At 41.2% G+C, this 19504-nt stretch overlaps 1 protein-coding gene across 1 annotated transcript in view; it reads right to left on the reverse strand.

Annotated features, from left to right (window-relative positions):
- The window catches only part of BAG1 (BAG cochaperone 1), a 290695-nt gene that overhangs the window by 47103 nt on the left and 224088 nt on the right, over positions 1-19504 (reverse strand). Inside the window, exon 5 of the mRNA XM_086965420.1 lies at positions 11673-11780. Within this exon, the coding sequence (XP_086821546.1) occupies positions 11673-11780 (108 nt within the window). The remainder of the gene's footprint in view (positions 1-11672; positions 11781-19504) is intronic.

Here is a 19504-nt window from a genome sequence, read left to right on the forward strand (position 1 = left end):
CAATCACAGGCTCTCATGTATAGTCATTTATATATGGCAACTCTCACATGCACTGTGTTTTACATATGTACCTACTTTGACATGTAGCACTGAGATAGCCATTCACTCACCAACAAATCCATGCAGACAGTCAACCCCCATACAGCTCTTTCCACATGCACTCTTGAACCCCTATAGCAAGTGAATCAACTGCTCACATATAATAATAATCACTCACTCATACAGTCAGTCACGCACCTACTAAATCCTTCATCCAGACACTCATACATCCACTCATTTTTCAATATGTAAATTATTAACTTTAACTTAATTGTATTTTTACTTTTCAGAAACACACAGACACTGGATGATGTCATCAGTGATGTCATTTGAGATGTCATCAGTGATGTCATCAGTGATGTCACTGACCATGTCATGAATGATGTAATATGTGACATCATCAGCGGTGGATTGCGGGCGTGCGAGTTATAGTGAGTCCAACTAACTATAACGCGGGAATGTCAATGGTTTTGTATGAGTAAAATGTCCAGCTAACTATAACTGGTGTCAAATCTATCGTTTTTTCACTGAATTTCAAAGGCTTTTTAAATGCTAATTCCTAACTATAACAAATGTGAAACCTATGTTTTTTTAGTGAATTTCAATGTTTTTTTGAATGCTAATTTCTAACTATCACGATTGTGAAACCTCTGTTTTTTTCACTGAATTTCAAAGGTTTTTTTATAAGCTAATTCCTTTCTATATCGAGTTTGTAACCTACAATTTCTTTTTTTTTATTTGCTGTTTTGTGTAAGTATTAATAATGTATTTTTGAAATAATATTTTTCCATTTTTTTTTTTTTATCATTTTTTCCTGGGGCGCTCAGGGTGTGCGCACCGGTAAGCTCTCCTGAGAGCGCACCGAGAGCGCTATTTCTACGTTCGTTAACAAAACATATGTATGAAAAGTAAATAATAACGCAAGACATTTAGTACCATACTTATAAAAGCAATATTTTTAATTTACGAAATGAAAATGAATTTACATTTCCGTTAAGCTATCAAAACGTCACTCAGGCACCCCCGGAAGCGCCTACGTTCGCGCTGCATAAGCGCCCCCGGAAGCGCCTACGTTCACGCAGGTAAGCGCCCAGAGAAGCACTCCGGTGCACGCAGCGTAAGCGCATCAAGTCATGTGACCTTAAAATAACTCTTTTTATTGGTGCTAACAGTTTTTTTTTACAAAGAATGAAATCCCCACCCATTTCCTTCACTTCTTCTTTCACTTTTGTGACTGAAAGACCTGTTTTTTGCTCTTGGATCTTTTTTGGATTACCATGGCTGCCAGAACATCCAGCAGTGATGATGACAGAGAGTCATTTATTGATGAAGAGGTTCCTCCGCCCCGGGTAAAAGAACACTTCATATGGAAGTTTTTTTTCCATTCCACATGATCAAAAAAAATAATTGCTCCAAAGGTGGAGTGCCGGATTTGTCATACAGTCCTCTCACGGGGTGACTCCACCAAAAAATATTCATTTGGGAACTCCACAATGATTCGCCAAGTTGAGAGGAGGCACCCCCAGAACTTTGCCCGGGAGTGTCACAGGGATGGTGCCTCTACTTCAACCGGAGAACCAACAACATCGGTGAGGGGGCGACTAGAAGAGCTGATCATTCAGCCTGCATTTAATGAAGCCGTAATTAAATGCAAAAAATGTGATCAGCTACTTTGTTATGGGGAACAAAGTGTTATACTCATGGTTCGAGCAATAGACAACCACCGCTGCCAACCCCAGTCCTAATTTTGATTATTTATTTTGCTCCTGTTGAGCAGTTTCCCATTCCCTGTTTTTGTTCCTGTTGAAAAAAAAGGAAAAAAGAAGAAAAAAAAAAAGTTCTTTTCAGAACTACCTCCAATTCTCATCAAAGAGCTGTATTCTTAAAAAAATGAAAAAGAGTAACTGAAGTGAAGTGCAGAGAGAGAAGAGAGAAAAATGCGCGAGAAAGCAAACAAAGGGACGAGAGGGGAAGGGAAGTGAAGTAGGGGGACTGAAAGAAGGTGAGTGTGGGGAACGAGAGTGAGGAGAAGGAGAGTGAACATGCGGAATGTGGATAAGTGAAGAAAATGTAGTAAAACAACGGTGGTGTGGAAGAGTAAGAAATGAGCAGTGATTTTTAGGAAAGAGTGGAGATACAGACTGGATAAAGACACTTGAGTGTGAGACAAGGTGAGTAAGGCAGTGAAGAAACAGAGAAAGGGAAAGAAAAAGTTAGAGTAGAAGACTGAAGGCTACATTTATGAGGCCATGCGACACTTTTACGCCACCGGAGTGTCACTTTTTGTGATGCACCAGTGGTATAAAAAATCCACCTCGTTGAGTCATATTTACAAAGTGACACATCTAGGTAAATGCGTCACTTTGTAAACCCCTGCGCCACATTATACCTACGCCAGGTGTAATGTATGCAAAGGGGGCGTATTGACGCAAGAAAGGGTCGTAGAAGTGACGCATCTATGAGATTTCACTGCGTCACTTTTAGGACGCCGTTGCGTCAAAATCTTGTGCCTGCCTCACAACAGGCGTAAGACTGACGCAGGCCTTTTCACATGGGGCTGGCCCCATGTGAAAGGATGCATTTCTGGAGTTGCATCACTTTTGTGACACACTCCATCAATGCATCACTTTTGCGCTTACAGATACGTCAGAAATACTGACGTATCTGTAACTCCTTGCGACATAATGCGTCATACATTAAATATGACGCATGAGTAGAAGACTGAAGGCCTCATTTATGAAGCTATGCGTCACTTTTACACCACGTCACTTTTTGTGACGCACCAGTGGTGTAAAAAAAGCACCTTGTTGAGTCATATTTACAAAGTGACGCATCTAGGTAAATGCGCCACTTTGTAAACCCCTGCGCCACATTATACCTGCGCCAGGTGTAATGTATGCAAAGGGGGCGTATTGACGCAAGAAAGGGTTGTAGAAGTGACACAGTGAAATCTATGAGATTTCACTGCGTCACTTTTAGGACACCGTTGCGTCAAAATCTTGTGCCTGCCTCACAGCAGGCGTAAAACTGACGCAGGCCCTTTCACATGGGACTAGCCCCATTTAAAAGGATACATTGCTGGAGTTACATCATTTTTTTTACACACTCCAGCAATGCATCACTTTCCTCTAAACACTCTACATTATTTTTTTACTCTTTTTTTTCACACTGTTTTTCCCCATGGTGCGCTCAGGGTGTGCGAACCGGAGAGCCTACCCGGGAACGCACCCAGCGCTTACCCCGCGAAAATTTCAAAAAAAGTATTTTTTGCCCTTCAGGGTCCTTCTAGGTCCCCCTCAGAAAACCTAGGGGGTCAGGGGGTGTCTACTCTGCCCCCTTTTAATTATTTCCCCCTTTCTTTTTCACCTCTTGTGTCTCGATTCTACCGAGACACAAGACGGCGGACTCTCCGGACTGTTTAGAATGTTGACAGATACCCGACAGCCAATAAGCTTTCCTCTCGCGCACTCCCATAGCGCGCCGGGCGCGCTCCCCGGTACGCGCAACGGTGAGCGCCCGCAGCGCGCCTATGGATATATATGTGTTTTTGAAGTTAATTTTCTAAAAAACTACTGGAGCAATTTTCACCAAACATAGCAAAGGCACATCTGCATACCAGTCCCTACAATTTTGCCAAGTTTGGCGTAATTCCTTTTAGCGGTTCGGGCTGTAGACTTGTCAGACCGTCCTATGGAAGTTAACATGGAGAAAACACGTTTTGGGACCCCCCTTTTTCTCAGCCCCCACTTCTCGAATCCCCCCGAAACTTTCAGGGAAGGAGCGCAGCGGAGCTGGTCAAAATTTCTGAAAATTACACACAAATTCCACAACCAGCGCCAGAGTTATTTCCAATAAAATGTTGCGGATTTCCTATGGTAGCCAATCCTAACTATAACTACCTACGCAATAGGAGCACTCACAGGCTTTCACTTAAAACATTTATTTCAGCTGCATGACGCATTTCAGCCGCCAGGCCTTTATCTAATGCTATATGATGAAACCGATCATTAGTATTCCAACGTTTAAATAGCTCACTACGTTCCCCCTCTTTGTCATGGCAAGCAAAAAAGGGGTACATTTTCACCATAGTCCTTTTGTTTTTTTTTCGCGCCGCCATCATTAAGTGTGAGTAAAATAAATTACAGTCCCATAGTGGTGTTGTTTACTTTTTATGCTGTCCTTTGAAGTAAGATTCCATTCTCGTAATGGGTTAACAGTTCATGCATCACACATTATCCTCTAATTATGCCACTGTTTACACTTCATTCAGGGTGCGGTTGTTTTATGATGCTATTGTTGTAACATGCCTTTCGTCATCCACTCTGTGCACATCAGAATTTCCGTACCTGAAAGCACTGATTTCAGTAATCACTGCTTTTCCATGTGATTATATCCCAATTTAATCGTCAGCAGGTACGTTATTCATTTGGCTGGGGTGGTTCTGGCAGTTTCCATTCCATGTTCCAAAAAATGCCAAACAAACTGTCAAACTCCTTACATGATGGGTGCCTCCTTCGTGCAGTTGGCCTGCACGTAATAAATGATTCAACAAATGTCCCTACTTCCAGGAACGCAATGAGAGCACTCACAGACTTTCACTTAAAACATTTATTTCATCTGCATGACGTGTTTCAGCCACCAGGCCATTGTCAAATGCTATATGATGAAACCGATCATTAGCATTTCAATGTTTAAATAGCTCACTATGCTCCCAACCCACCCCCAGGCTGCCCCAGGGACCGCAACTTACCCAGGGCTTTTTTAATTGGATGCAGAGGCATGCTGCCCCCCACAGCCCCAAAGACCACCAACTCCCCGGAGCACATACTTATTTGAATGCACTACGGACATCCGGGCCTCGGGGACCACCACCTCCCCGGGGCTATGTAAATTAAGGGAGGGGGGCCACGCGGCCCCCCCATCTGCAGCCCTTGATGGCCCTAGGGACTGCCAGCCCCCAGTGCCGGCTCCTGCACTGTCCCAGGGTGCCCACCCCCGGGACATTGCTGTTTGCTATGACAGGGCAGGAGTTCTGTGGCGTTTACTGAAGGTACCTGGTGGGCTAGTTGGCCCCAAGGGACCCTCAGGATTCAAGGGGACTTAATCTTCCAACTTACAACGCACCAGGGGGCGCGTTTGCACAGCGGTGCAGGAAGTGGGTGGGGTCTGATATAACAAGTTAGCAATCTTGATGTGTGGGACTTACTGGAGGTAATAAAAGGGGTAGTTGGCCCCCAAGGTTGACGTTGGGGGCTAACTAATCCCTCCTGTTACCTCTGTTAAATCCCACACAGTGGGATTGCTAAAAGGTGTTTGAATGCCAAGCTCACCTTTCTCCACTACTCTGCAAACGTGACTGCTATGTTATAGTTAGAAGTTAGCATTTAAAAAACCATTGAAATTCACTGAAAAAAACATTGGTTTCAGGGACGTTATAGTTAGAAATTAGCATTTACAAAACCTTTGAAATTCACTGAAGAAAACCGTAGGTTTCAGGCACGTTATAGTTAGAAATTAGCATTTTAAGAACCTTAGAAATACACTGAAAAAAACATACGTTTCAGGGAAGTTATAGTTAGTTTTAATCGTACAAAATCAGAGAAATTCGGCTGTTCTATTTAGTAGAGCTAACTATAACTCGCGTCCCCAATGCACTGCTAATGACATCACATCACTCGTGACATGGTCAGTGACATCACTGATGACAACTCAAATGACATAAATGATGACATCATTGATGACAATATACATGTGATAATTTGATGCACCTCCTCACACCCTAATATACCCTTTGATACACCCACTCTAAAATACAGACTACCATTTTCGAAACCATACACACACCAATACCAGTTACTACATACGCGCTCACTGATTTCTAGGTCTACACGCGCATCCACTCATTCACCCATAAAATAACTCATACATGAAGTCACTCATCAATACAGCACTACCATATGCACTCATACACCTATAAATGCACTCATACACCTATACATACACTCACACACCACCACTCATCCTTAGATTTACTCACACACCTCCTCAGTCATGCAAAGAATCAATCACACCCATTTACTCACCTATAGTTATACACAGACCACCTCACTTACATATAAAAATACTAACACATATTTACTCTCTTATACAATCACTCATACAAGCAGACCCTCACCCATACAGCCACTCTCACAATCACTCACTCGCATGTATAGTCATTTATATACCCCAAAACTCACATATACTACCTTTCACATATGTAGTTACTGACACATACCACTGGGACATCCATTCACTCACCAACACACCCATACACACACTCACCAACCCATGCAGCCCTTCACAGATGCACTCTTGAACCTATACACCCAGTAAATGGCCCACTTACACATCTATGCACAGAGTCATCCACCCCCACCCACTCACAAAGACACTCAGGCACCCATACAGATACTTAGACAACTAATCAATAACCCATATAGATAAACATGTAGCTACTCACAATCCATTATACACCAACTGACAGACTGATACAGACATTTGCACAGTTTACTCACTAGCCCATGCATTCAGTGAGATACGCATAATCAGTCACTAATACAAATACCTACTAAATCATCCATTCAGACACTTCTACACCCACTCATTCTTCAATACACCTTGGCAAATATATATATATATATATATAAAACATATTAAAACTTTAAAGAAACACACATTCACTGGATGATGTCATCAGTGATGTCACTGACCATCTCATGAGTGATGTAATATGTGACGTCATCAGCAGTGCATTGTGGGGGCGCGAGTTAAAGTTAGCTCTACTAACTATAACAGCCGAATTTCTCTGGTTTTGTACGAGTGAAATGTCCAACCAACTATAATGTCCCTGAAACCTATGGTTTTTTCAGTGAATATCTAAGGTTTTTGAATGCTAGTTTCTAACTAGAACGTGCCTGAAACTTAAGGTTCTTTCAATGAGTATATATATATATATATATATATATATATATATTCACTAAAAAAACATAGGTTTTAGGCCTTATATAGTTAGGAATATATATATATTAGCTTTTAAAAAAACCAATGAAATTCACTGAAAAAACCATAGGTTATACACTATATATAGTTAGGAATTAGCCTTTAAAAAAACCAATGAAATTCACTAAAAAAACCATAGGTTTTAGGCCTTATATAGTTAGGAATTAACATATAAAAAACCATTGAAATTCCTCCTATATAGTTAGCTGGACATTTTATTGATATAAAACCAATGAAATTCGACATATAGTTAGGTGCACTAACTATATATTTCACGCATCCGCAATCCAATGCTGATGATGTCACATATTACATCATTCATGACATGGTCAGTGACATCACTGATGACAGCTCATTTAACATCAATAATTACACCACTGATGATATAGTTCATATGATAATACAATGCACCTCCTTACACTCTAATACACCTAGTGTAAAATACAGAGTATCATTTTTGAAACTATTGACACACCAATACCATTTACTACATACCCACTAACTGATTCCTACGTCTACATGCACATTCATTCATTCACCCATAAGGTCATTCGTACATACTGTCACTCATCATTGCAACACTATCATATGCACTCATACACCTATGCAGACACTCACACACTGCCACTTATCCATGGAGTTACTCACACACCTACTCAGTCCTGTAAAGAATCAATCACACTTTGATTTCTTCATCTATACAGTTAAACACAGAACAGCTTACATTTTCACAGATATACAAACACATACTTACTCACTTATACAATCAAATCCTTCTTCCATACTCTTATACATCCTCTCATTCTTCAATATGTAAAACATATTTAAACTTTACAAAAACACACAGACACTGGATGATGTCATCAGTGATGTCATCAGTGATGTCACTGACCATGTCATGAATGATGTAATATGTGACATCATCAGCATTGGATTGCGGATGCGCGAAATATATAGTTAGTGCACCTAACTATATGTCGAATTTCATTGGTTTTATATCAATAAAATGTCCAGCTAACTATATAGGAGGAATTTCAATGGTTTTTTATATGTTAATTCCTAACTATATAAAGCCTAAAACCTATGTTTTTTTTAGTGAATTTCATTGGTTTTTTAAAGGCTAATTCCTAACTATATATAGTGTATAACCTATGGTTTTTTCAGTGAATTTCATTGGTTTTTTAAAAGCTAATATATATATATTCCTAACTATATAAGGCCTAAAACCTATGGTTTTTTTAGTGAAGTTCATTGGTTTTTTAAAGGCTAATTCCTAACTATATATAGTGTATAACCTATGGTTTTTTCAGTGAATTTCATTGGTTTTTTAAAAGCTAATATATATATATTCCTAACTATATAAGGCCTAAAACCTATGGTTTTTTTCAGTGAATTTCCAAGGTTTTTTTAAGGCTAATTCCTAACTATATATAGTGTATAACCTATGTTTTTTTTAGTGAATTTCATTGGTTTTTTAAAAGCTAATATATATATTTATATATATTACCAGGGGCGACTAGGTTAAAAAACAGACTTTGTGAACATTTCATGTTAAATATTGGAAGTTAAATATATATCAGATTTCACACAAATTAATTCAAACTAGGTCATGTTAAATATTGGAAGTTAAATATATATCAGATTTCACACAATGTAATTCAAACTAGGTAATGATGTATTTAGCTGTACATTTAAAGACATATTTTTCTTTAGCAAGTGTATGTTAGGAAACCTGACACAGCCAATTAACCACGTTTCTAGACAGAGATTTCCTGGATCTTGTCTCATTCTTACGTGGATTTTCCCCTTTACACCGTTTGCAGAGCGGCCAGAATCCCACTCTGAATACCTGTGCACTCCCCTAAAGACCTGAAGCTTTGGCCTTTTCAAACCATTGTAACGTAGTAAGCCATCATACTTGTTTAGAGTGTAGTCTTCAAGAGTTACAGCTTCTTAGCACATGGACACGTGCATTGCCTGTAATATGAGACTTTGAATGCAACCTGTTAACCTAAAATCCCCCAACTCGAGTTTTCAGCAGCTAACATTTCCATGCGTAATACTTCAATTTGTAATCTCATTCGGGCTGGTAAATTTAGTTACTGATTCGTTCGACATTACCTGGGGCACTAGTAATGAGAGTCTGTTTGGAAATCTTAAAAAACTGAAAAGAAAACAAGAAATGCTCTGCTAGTGAAAGAATCTGTCAGCTCACAGTCAAAGTCAGATACACATGCTGCCTCATAAAATATGGCTAAATTCCACTGTTATCACATAATGCACGAATCAAGTCAACCAGCGTCCCCATCCAGACCACCACTGAAATCAATGAATAAGTATAGGAAGATCAAAAAAGCACTTTTTTACTTTGAAGGCAGAGCAAAGCTAGAAATGTCTATTTTGCTCTTTTCCCAGCTGGAAATGGTCATAAAGTTATTGGCTGCAGTAACTATCTTCCATGATACGAAGGAGAATGGATTATCCCAGTTGTGCTAGGGGTGTAGAGGAAGAAGTTTCTCAACAGGGACAAATGTTTTTCCCTGCAAAGAAGATGTTCTTTCACACATTTGCCTGTCTTTTGCATAACGCTGAATTGTACGAAAAATGAAGTCTTAAAAAAGCAAAATAGCATGGGTTTTCAGGATACACTATTACATCTGTTTTTTGTGAATGGTGAAAAAGGGTGAAAAGTATGTTATGACATCGTCGCCGTTCCTTTAGACTTTTCTAAATGCATTTGCTGTTCTGCTTTTCTGCTAGCGCTATATAAAACTCTCAAATACATGAATAGTTCCTCAAGGTTGCTCTTGGTGTCCATCTTGCAGCATTTGAATTGTGATGATTCCCAGTTTGACAGTGTTACAGTCCAGTAAATCAGATACTTGCTTGAGCCCAGCCTTTTTGTATGGCGATGCGCTTGTCCTCCTGTTAGTAATGCACACTGTTTGCATTAATGTAAAGCTTAATTGAGGTTTTTATGTGTTTTTCCTAAAGATGTCACGAGCACACACCTGATCATGCAGAACTTAAGTGAGGAAACAAAAAAGTCTGAACCCTGCAATGGCCTGCAGGTAGAGAAAGGACAAAACACCGGTGATGTCTCCAAATAATACACCCCAGACCTGCTCTCCAGCCCATTCCAAATACCTTCAGTTCACTACACCTGCCCGTTTGTGACATATTCGAAACGAGGGCGCTCTTTAGGGGCTTGGCAACTCTGTAAGGCTTCTCCGGTTGGCGGCGCGGGCTCCTCTTCCACAACGGAGCCCCGCCTGCACCTTCAGGCACCGGGCCCCTCGTCTCTCCTCAGACTGCGGGGCGGGACTTCTGGCCACCTCTCCTAGGGCCGCGCCATGATTGGCCGTCGGGCCTGAACACTTCCGGGTCGTCGCGGGCAGCGCGGCGGCCCGTTCCAGGCACTCGTAGGCGGGGGATAAGCAGCAAATGCCGGGTGGGCACCGGCTCTTTTTAAAAGACAATAAATCGAGGTGGGCACTCGATTTTAGGGCGGCAATGTCCATGGCAGGGTGGGCACCTGCCAGGGGACTTCAAAATCGTCGTCCCGGCCCCGCCCACAACCAGGCGGCGGCCATCTTAAGGCAGCTCGGGCGGCGGCGGTGATCTCGGGGTGCAAAACGAGGGGTGGGCACCCTCGAAATTAAATTAAAAACATAAAAATGAAAGACAGAAGCCCCCCCAGCCCTCCCCCCCCCCCAAAAAAAATCGCGGAAAATCGCGGGGTGCGCGCACCCGTGCGCGCTTATAGATATATAATTGATTTCTCTACTAATTTTCTCAGGAACCACTGGAGGGAATTAAACTATTTTACCAAAAGCGTGATCTGCATACCAGACACTACCATTTTGACAAGTTTGGTGTAATTCCCTTTAGCGGTTCAAGCTGTAGCTGAGTCTAAAGGTCCTATGGAAATTAACATGGGGAAAACACGTTTTGGGACCCCCCTTTTTTCTCAGCCCCCACTGGACGAATCCCCCCCCAATTTTCAGGGAAGGAGCGGAGCAGAGCGAGCCATCGACTTTGAGAAATTTGCGAAGATTCATTAACCAGGGCCAAAGTTATTCCCAATAGAATGTTGGGGATTTCCTATGGGAACCCGTCCTAACTATATATACACCTACTGGCTACCGCCAGTAGGAAGGATATATATATATATATATATATATATATATATATATATATATATATATATATATATATATATATATATATATATATATATATATATATATATATATATATATATCTTTTGAACCTACTCTTACCATTTAAAAAGGTTTATGGGCCACCTCTTCAAACAGGAATTCATGCAGCTTCCCATGTGACTAATTTATATCTCTCCTGAACCTCCCCGTTAATCTTCTTGTAAGCTCACATGGACACACGGTCTTCAAACCCAGACAGTTAATGTATCACAAACACATAATTATCCCAACCAAAAATGTCTTTCTGTGCAATGATACCATACAACCATGTTCATATTAGAACACTGTCACTATACTACATGCACACGTGTTCCACTCCATACAATGATCATAGCATAAGAGAAATTAAAGCCTTCATTGATTACTTACCACAGCATCAATCTGTTCCAGGAGTTTCATGAATTGCTCGACTGCTAATTTTATTCGCTTGTCCAACTTATTAAGAGCTTCCGTTTGGAGATTTTTGGCTAGAAAACCCTGAATGAAAAAGGCAACAGCAATAGTTATGTCATAGCCGGGGAATGATCACTGTAGTATACCTTTCAATGAGTTACAAGATTCTTTACCCAACAACCACTAACTTCTGGAATGGCAGGAGCTACTTAGAGAAGGCTTCATAGCGGACTTTGAAACTATGATAGAAATTTTTGGGTCACATGTCATGATGGGGCAGCTAAAGCAACAACTCAACTCAAGAACACATTCAGAAAATATATACCAGAAAAGATAGTGCAGATATAGGTCTGGGACCAAAATATGAACACTGCAAGGTGAGCTACAAGTGACTAAAGAATAACTAAGCAGTCACTGGATGTACATTTACCAGAAAGAGGTCCCTATTACTGGCAAGCCCTTCCACATAGTCATTGATTTAAATGATTAACAGGGATTGGGCCAAAGCCTCATCTTATAAAGACCAAAAGTAGTTTCAGAAGTTATCATCACTAACCCACTGTAAGAACAACTCTGCAAATACAATACGTATGACATTTAATGCACAAATATCAGTACTTAAGCTTACAAAACCTCTGCTGCCACACAGTACACACACGACCGAGCACTTCTAGAGGGGCCCCCAACCCTTCATGCACCCCCATGTGCAGATTCGCCCAGGGGCCCTTCTGGGGGCCCTCTACATGCCTTTCCCCCAAGCATTCCATGGCAGGGTCTCCGCCATGAAATACTTGGTGGAAATGCAGGTCATAATCCGATAGGCGGAGCGAGCTTAAACACTGACACGATTCCTGCCTGCTTCTCACACAATGGGATGATGGTGGCAATCGTAATCATGCCGGAGATCTGATGCAACGGCAGCCACTGGGCCACTATCCATGGGTACGGCGGGCCTAGGACTGCCGTACTTGTAAGTAGGCCCTAAGTGTCTAACAATATGCTTTGTCAACAAACTATAAGCAAGTTAAAAAAGGACACCAACATTCACAACCTCATCAAAAGCATGGGTTTCAAAGTCAAATTAACCTGGATTCTCAAAAACTATGTGACCACACATTTATTAATCAGCCAGTAGATGAGGGTGGACTGATGTTCAAGGACACATTGGAATGCCCACAGATCAATCTAGGAAGCACTTCCAATTTTGTACAGTTCACAATAAAACACATGGTTGACAATAATAAATCCTTCCTCCTGACAAACATACAGTTGCCCTGGTTAAGCAGGTGGCTTCGTGGGAAAAGTCTGCAACATTATCCTACGAATTCCATTTGTAAAAGATAGAAATTTAGTCCTAGGGCTCTAAATCTTAATTTTTAAGTACCCAAAATGGAAACAAAGTTGCACCTCCATAATTATGGTTGACACCTTACCCAATTTGCACCCCCAATAACTTTGTCTCACCCATGAGCATTCTAAATCAAACCTGGCAGAAACACTACTTAGTATGCAGCCTTTCAGAATGGTGACTGTGGTGCAAATTGCTCAAACAAACAAAAAGGTATAATTTAAGTAAGTTTATCAAATAAAATAGGTTTCCTCAAATACAATGCGTTTCTCAATGGCTGGGACTTTCAAGTATGCATGTGTCGGCCATGTACAGTTTGTATCTATACATTTTGGCAATCCCCGTAAACAAGGAATGTAGCATAAAAATCTCCATTCGAGCCACTGTTCTAGACAAACATGGGCAAAGAAGCACTTCTAGGGAGGAAAAAGTACTAAATAACTCCACTCTTGGGCACGCTTATGGGAAAAAAAAACTTGCCCTACATTCACTTTGGGGTACGGTGGGTAGTGAGGAATTAGCACGTATACCCTTCCTTCCTTGGACAACCTGAGGAGTTGAAATGCCCCCCCCCCCCCTTGTGCAAGGAGTGGGGGAGGGAGAAGCGAATGTACATCACTCTCACACTCTTGGGCATAATGGGACTGAAGAAAAAAATTGTCCGCCAAACTCACTGAACCTTAATACCTCTTCCATCCAATGTTTTACAAGTTATTTCACCTTCCACAAGTGATGGAGGCAAACATTATTAGAGTGAGAGTGTAAGAATGTGCTGAGGTTTAGGTCTGGTTAAATCTTCAGCCCTGCTAAGACTTGAGGAAAATGAAATTGACAAGCAGATCATCAAGTGGTGCCAAATTTCTTACAAAAATCTTCTCACCCTCTCACTATGAGTAGTCAGATTTGATCAGGTTGAGCTTTTTTTGGCACCTATTTATCAGTTCTGGGAAGTGAACTTAAGCTGGAACAAACAGGTGTTCTATTCATTCAGAAAGTGAATGAGTAATAAAGTTGCCTTTAAATCTTGTTTTTATCTTGACACAATTGCTGTCTGTTCAAGGACACAGGTCAAATGTCAGTATGTCTTTTTAGTGTTTCTAAATTTATCCTGGAAAATGGTGCTTACTTTTCTTTCTCTTATTACAGTTACCATGTCATGAGTGATGTAATACGTGAAGTCATCAGCAGTCCATTGCGGGGGCGCGAGTTATAGTTAGCTGAAGTAACTATAACGGGGGAATTTCATTGGTTTTATATGAGTAAAATATCCAGCTAACTATAACACGTGTCAAACCTATGGTTTTTTCAGTGAATAAGAAATATGTTTAATTATTTTACTATATTATTAAAATAATATTAATTTTTCAAAAAATATTAATACACTTAATTATTTTTCCTTATACGTTCCTGTATGTAGATCTCTGCCAAGACAGAAGGCGCCACCTATAAGTCAAAGGTTACTGGTAGTAACTTTACACTCGTACATTTAGTGGTAGAAGGCTCCAATAGAGGGTGGAGACATGTATAGCTACCAGTGTGTAAATTTGCACTCACAAATGGTGAATTGCAATATTGTGTAGATGCAATAGAAAATATAAACACACGTAAATCTACAAGTGTATATTTACCTTTGTGAATAGAGTCTTCATGATGAAAATAATGATTTAAATGTCTTTTTTTTGCCTACGTACCAATCTGATTTGTGCATGGTGAATGTGAAGGCGTGTGCGGGCCTGGAGAAGAACATTTTGAAACATCTTGTGTCTTTTTCAGGATTGGATACTCTTACATTATGAGAAGGACCCAGTAAATTGGATAGTGTTTTTAACAGCCAGACCTTGGGGCAGTGATCCACATGTTCAAGTACAGCTCAAAAAGTAAGTTTGTAATAATGTTTTTTATTGTAGTGTGTATTGAAGGTTTGAGTGTGTTTCAAAAGGTGTGCCTTACTAGAATAAGGATCTGTGACAGTAGGTTTGAATAGATACATTTGTTTGTATCCATTAAAAGACAGTTGTATCGTGGGCTTACATTTGAATTCATTATGTTTAAAACAAAAATAAATAATTCAATAAAAGACTGGTATGGATTTAAAGTTCGGCCATTGAGAGACATCAAGTAAAACACCACCACCTACCCAGCTGCCTTATTTGAGTGAGCTGATATGTGTACACTTTAACTGGGACAAACAGGATATTCCTGCTTTTCAGGCTCTAATAACCCCTTCGCTGCGGGGCTAATTCCCCCGAGGTGCTGGGGGAGGGGGGCGAGCAGCGCCATGGTGCTTGCAACGAGCTTGGCTCGTCACGCTGCACGGTGGGGCTGTGCTCATGACGAGCTGAGCTCGTCATGACAACACCCGTTTTTCAGAACGCTCAGTCCAGCGAGGGAATTAGCCCCGCGTGTGAGCGCCGCGCGTGTCATGACGAGCTCAGCTCGTCATGAGCACAGCGCAACTGTGCCTCATTGTCGTCATGAGCACGGAAGGTGTTAAAACACATTCACTCTTGAATATTGATTAATAGATGTCAGGTGTGGAATCAGAACACGAACAACAGCTTCAATGTATTTTATGTTAGGAATTATTAGAAAAGGAATCAAAACGACCACCAAATTTATGAAAACACTTTGAAAGTATGCAAACACAGCATCCCACGAAATACAAAGAATTTGTCATAACTAAACCGCAAGAGCTTCGACAAATTATTAAACTAGCTGAAAAGATTGGAAGGGTTTGTGCAAGGAAAATGTGGTCAAAGTTTGACAGAGGGTCCATGCTAATAGGCAAATCTGGGAAACCTCATACAATCACAGAAGATTTGATACAACTTTCTACTAAAGTCATGGTTAGTGCAATAGTTGGGCAAAAAAGCAGACAACGATTTAAATTTGGTGGCACTGTTCAATGATAACTATAAATAGGAAAACTGACAACATTTAAGACAGCGCAAAAGAAGAGTTGATTTAAAGAATTTGTAATAGTCAGATTTAGCCTACAAGTGGATTAAAGTATGGACTTAAAAAAACATTTAATTTAACTGTTCTGTTTAATAAGAGTTTCAGCAAAAATCTGTTGTAGATTTATTCTTCTGCTGCCTTTTGATACTCTGCTGAAGAGTTGTATAACAGTTTGAATGCATTTCTAACATTAAATTGAGTTTAATGGCCAAAAGTTGTAATTAGCACAGAGAAGATCATGATTTGTCTTTGAGACTAACGAGTCTCTGTCAACAAATAAGGGCATACAACCCTTCAGCTTCAGGGCATCAATGTTTCATTCAGCTAAAATAATGCCAGAAGAATTGAGAAAGATCTTGAATGAATCAATTGAAATTTTAATTGTTATCAAAGCAAAATAACTAGATTCAATGTCTGTCATTCTGTGGATAGTGAAAATCTGCATAAAGTAGTTTGAGTGCCGTCTTGGCTTTTCAAATGAAATCAGAATATTCTTCAATGATCAGGAATCTCGATTTGTATTTCATTGAGCACTGTTGCTGTATATCCTCTTCCCTGCGTCCGACGTCCCCCGGTCTTCTGACGTCACGGTGGGCATGTGCGTCGGACGGCTCTGGGCTGTCCGATTTGCGCACGCGTAGAATTCGAAGCAGATATAGGGGACATCTTCACTCATTTAAATGCACTCAACTTGAGCATTTAAGGAGGTGACCTTCCGATTCTGAATGTACAAGATAAGATCGAGGAGTGATCACAAACCTAGAATTGTGAGTCAGTCGCTTAACAGGAATAAATCTCCATGTTTCTCATGACCTGAAGACCGTCCTTATATCTACTGATGAAAAATCATCAAATGAAATCTTTGAATTTTTATCGAGCACCTGCAAGATAAGCAAAGCGGTTTTTGTAAGCCCTATCCACCTTTAAATGAAAGTCAAAATTAGAACAAACATCCATTCAATATAAGTATTGACAAACTAGCACGCAGACAGCACCAGAAAAAATTACCTGACTGAAATCGCTAGACATAGTGCACTAAAACTTCAGTTTAAGGCAAGGACTGCAGCAAATATTTGGCTTCATGTTAGGACTGATTAACCTAAATTATTGTACAAACACAGGAGGCTTTTAATGTCATTCCCCAACACCAATTTATATGAAAGCGCTTTCTTAGCTCTTATGAATCTAAACATTAAATACAGAAATGGCTTTGAAGTAGTGTAGAAACTGATATTACATTTCAACGCTCTGGAATGAAACCAAATATTAAAAAGCTGGTTGCTACCAGGCTTAAGAGGATGGGCAAATGTGAGGATGGTGGATGCCGGAGAGGTTGTGGAATGGCTGGCTCCTTCTTCCACATGATATGGGAATGCCCGATACTACAGTCATACTGGGGGAAAGTGGTCGGATGTATGAGAGATGTCGGGGGAAAGGAACTGCGTTTGGAGGCTAAGCGCTGCATATTGAACATCTGGGAGCCAACAGACCTTTCGGAGAGAGGGAAGATCTGGGTGACACTTGGGCAGATGGTGGCTAAGCGTAACATAGCTAGGTATTGAATGGAAACGAGACATGGATTGGTGCATGGTTCAAGAGAAGACTGTGTACATTTCCCGAGGATGCCCCAAAAAATGGGGGGAGATCTGGGACAAATGGAATGAAAACAGAGGATATATCTGTGATCCAGCCCAGGCTCGTAGTCCACAGCTAGAGGCATGAACCGAGAAGGACTTACCTGTAATGTACTGCCATGTAATTGATGTAATGTTACAACCCTTGTATGACTCATTGTGCGCCGCACAAGCTTACTGTTTGAGTATGTAGACCAATTCTCTGGTTTCTTATTTCAATAAAAAGATTACAAAAAAAAAGCTGGTTGCTGAGATACAGCACCAAACTTCCCATTAAGATTAGAAAGAAATCAGTATATTTTTTCATTTATAAATTAAAGTATTTAGCAACTTCTCTATTTGTTTGTGTATTATTCCATATTGTTTTAAGTATTAAATCCTAGATATGGCTTTGGAATGGGTCTTCGGAATAGAAAAAATTATGCAATAAATATTATGTGAAATTACTGCTTCGGGTCATGGCTACATAGGCTCGAGAATGAGCGTATTTCCCTAAACTCTATGAAGAGTACAGGCCTTCATATTTCTTTTCGTATCCAAAGTCAACATTTGTGCCCTGGCTTGCATGCAAAGGTCCACAAACCGCCAAAGAAGGTACATGCCTGCCTTGAGGAACGTTACCAAGTGGGGCTACAAGAAATGGCATGGATACCCATGGCCTCCTCTGCCTCTGAAAGATCCAAAATGGCAGTGACCATCTGAAGTCAGGTGAGACCGGATGCTAAACTGTGAGAATGTGACATGCAAAGGGTGCATGGAAAGGAGAGGAAATGGAAGGAATAGTTGCTTAACCTCTAATCCTTGGGTCAAAGCTGAATCCCAATATTTTAGTAAACCTCAATATATCTGGATCAACCTAAAATTTACCTTTGGCAGCTCAGCTCTTGCACCCTTCATCTTGTGATAAGAGTCATTGCCCGCCACAAATCAAGTTTTTAGATTAACAAATTGGTGACTGGACCAGTCAACAACTGAGTTCTAGATCAATTAAAATGTATAGGGTATTATTACAAAAATCTCAAATCAGGAGGAGCTACGTCACCAACCAAGATGGCCGCATAGTCTCCCGGCTCCGCCGACCTCCGTCTTTCGGTCTGTTATCCTGTTGACTATCCTGGTTTCCCGCACCGGACCCGTGTGTGTGATCTGGCCTGCTTTCCAGTGGTGCAGTCCCGGAGTTTCTCCGCAGTCGTGGAGCGGAGATACGTCGATGGTTGTGTGAGGCCTAACCCAGCGGGGACGCTGGGGTCTCGAGTGCAGGCTCTGCCGGGTCCAAGTTGAACAACAACGGACTGCTGAATGTGGTACGGTCCGCTCTCCGGAACATTCGGACTTTTGATTGGTATGCTACTGCCAACTGCCTGGTGTTTAATAGTAGGTGAGGAGATGAGTGACGCACGGCGATGTGTCGCGAGGGTCCCTGACCGGGGGTTCGGCAATCGCTTCGTCGATCCCCCCGGGTCGGTACCTCGCTGCGTATTACTGATTGCTAAACTTCAGTCCCTCATGGCTTACTCCTGCTCCGTCTAATTTTGCCCCGGAGAAGGCGCCACTCCGTGGGGACCTCCATGTTGGAGGAAGAAATGCAGCTAGCGGAGCAGGCTAGAACTGGCCCGTCATTGCGAACGGTGCTGGAGGCACTTATGGCACTCAGGGGAACCATTGCAGTCCGGACTTGCAGTTTGTTGTCTGCGACTGATGGCCTCACAGATCTGAGAGCGGACCCTGACTCGACACTCACGCCTCGGCAATCAGCCTGCATTTCAATATCTTTCTTGGAGACTTGTTTTGACCTGGCGCTGGAAGTAGTTTTTGCTCCTACTATACTGGATCTACCTGACTGTACTGTGCCCGATCGCCCTATGGAG

The sequence above is a fragment of the Lissotriton vulgaris genome, chromosome 4_1, assembly GCF_964263255.1.
Source record: "Lissotriton vulgaris chromosome 4_1, aLisVul1.2, whole genome shotgun sequence".
Lineage (NCBI taxonomy): Eukaryota > Metazoa > Chordata > Amphibia > Caudata > Salamandridae > Lissotriton > Lissotriton vulgaris.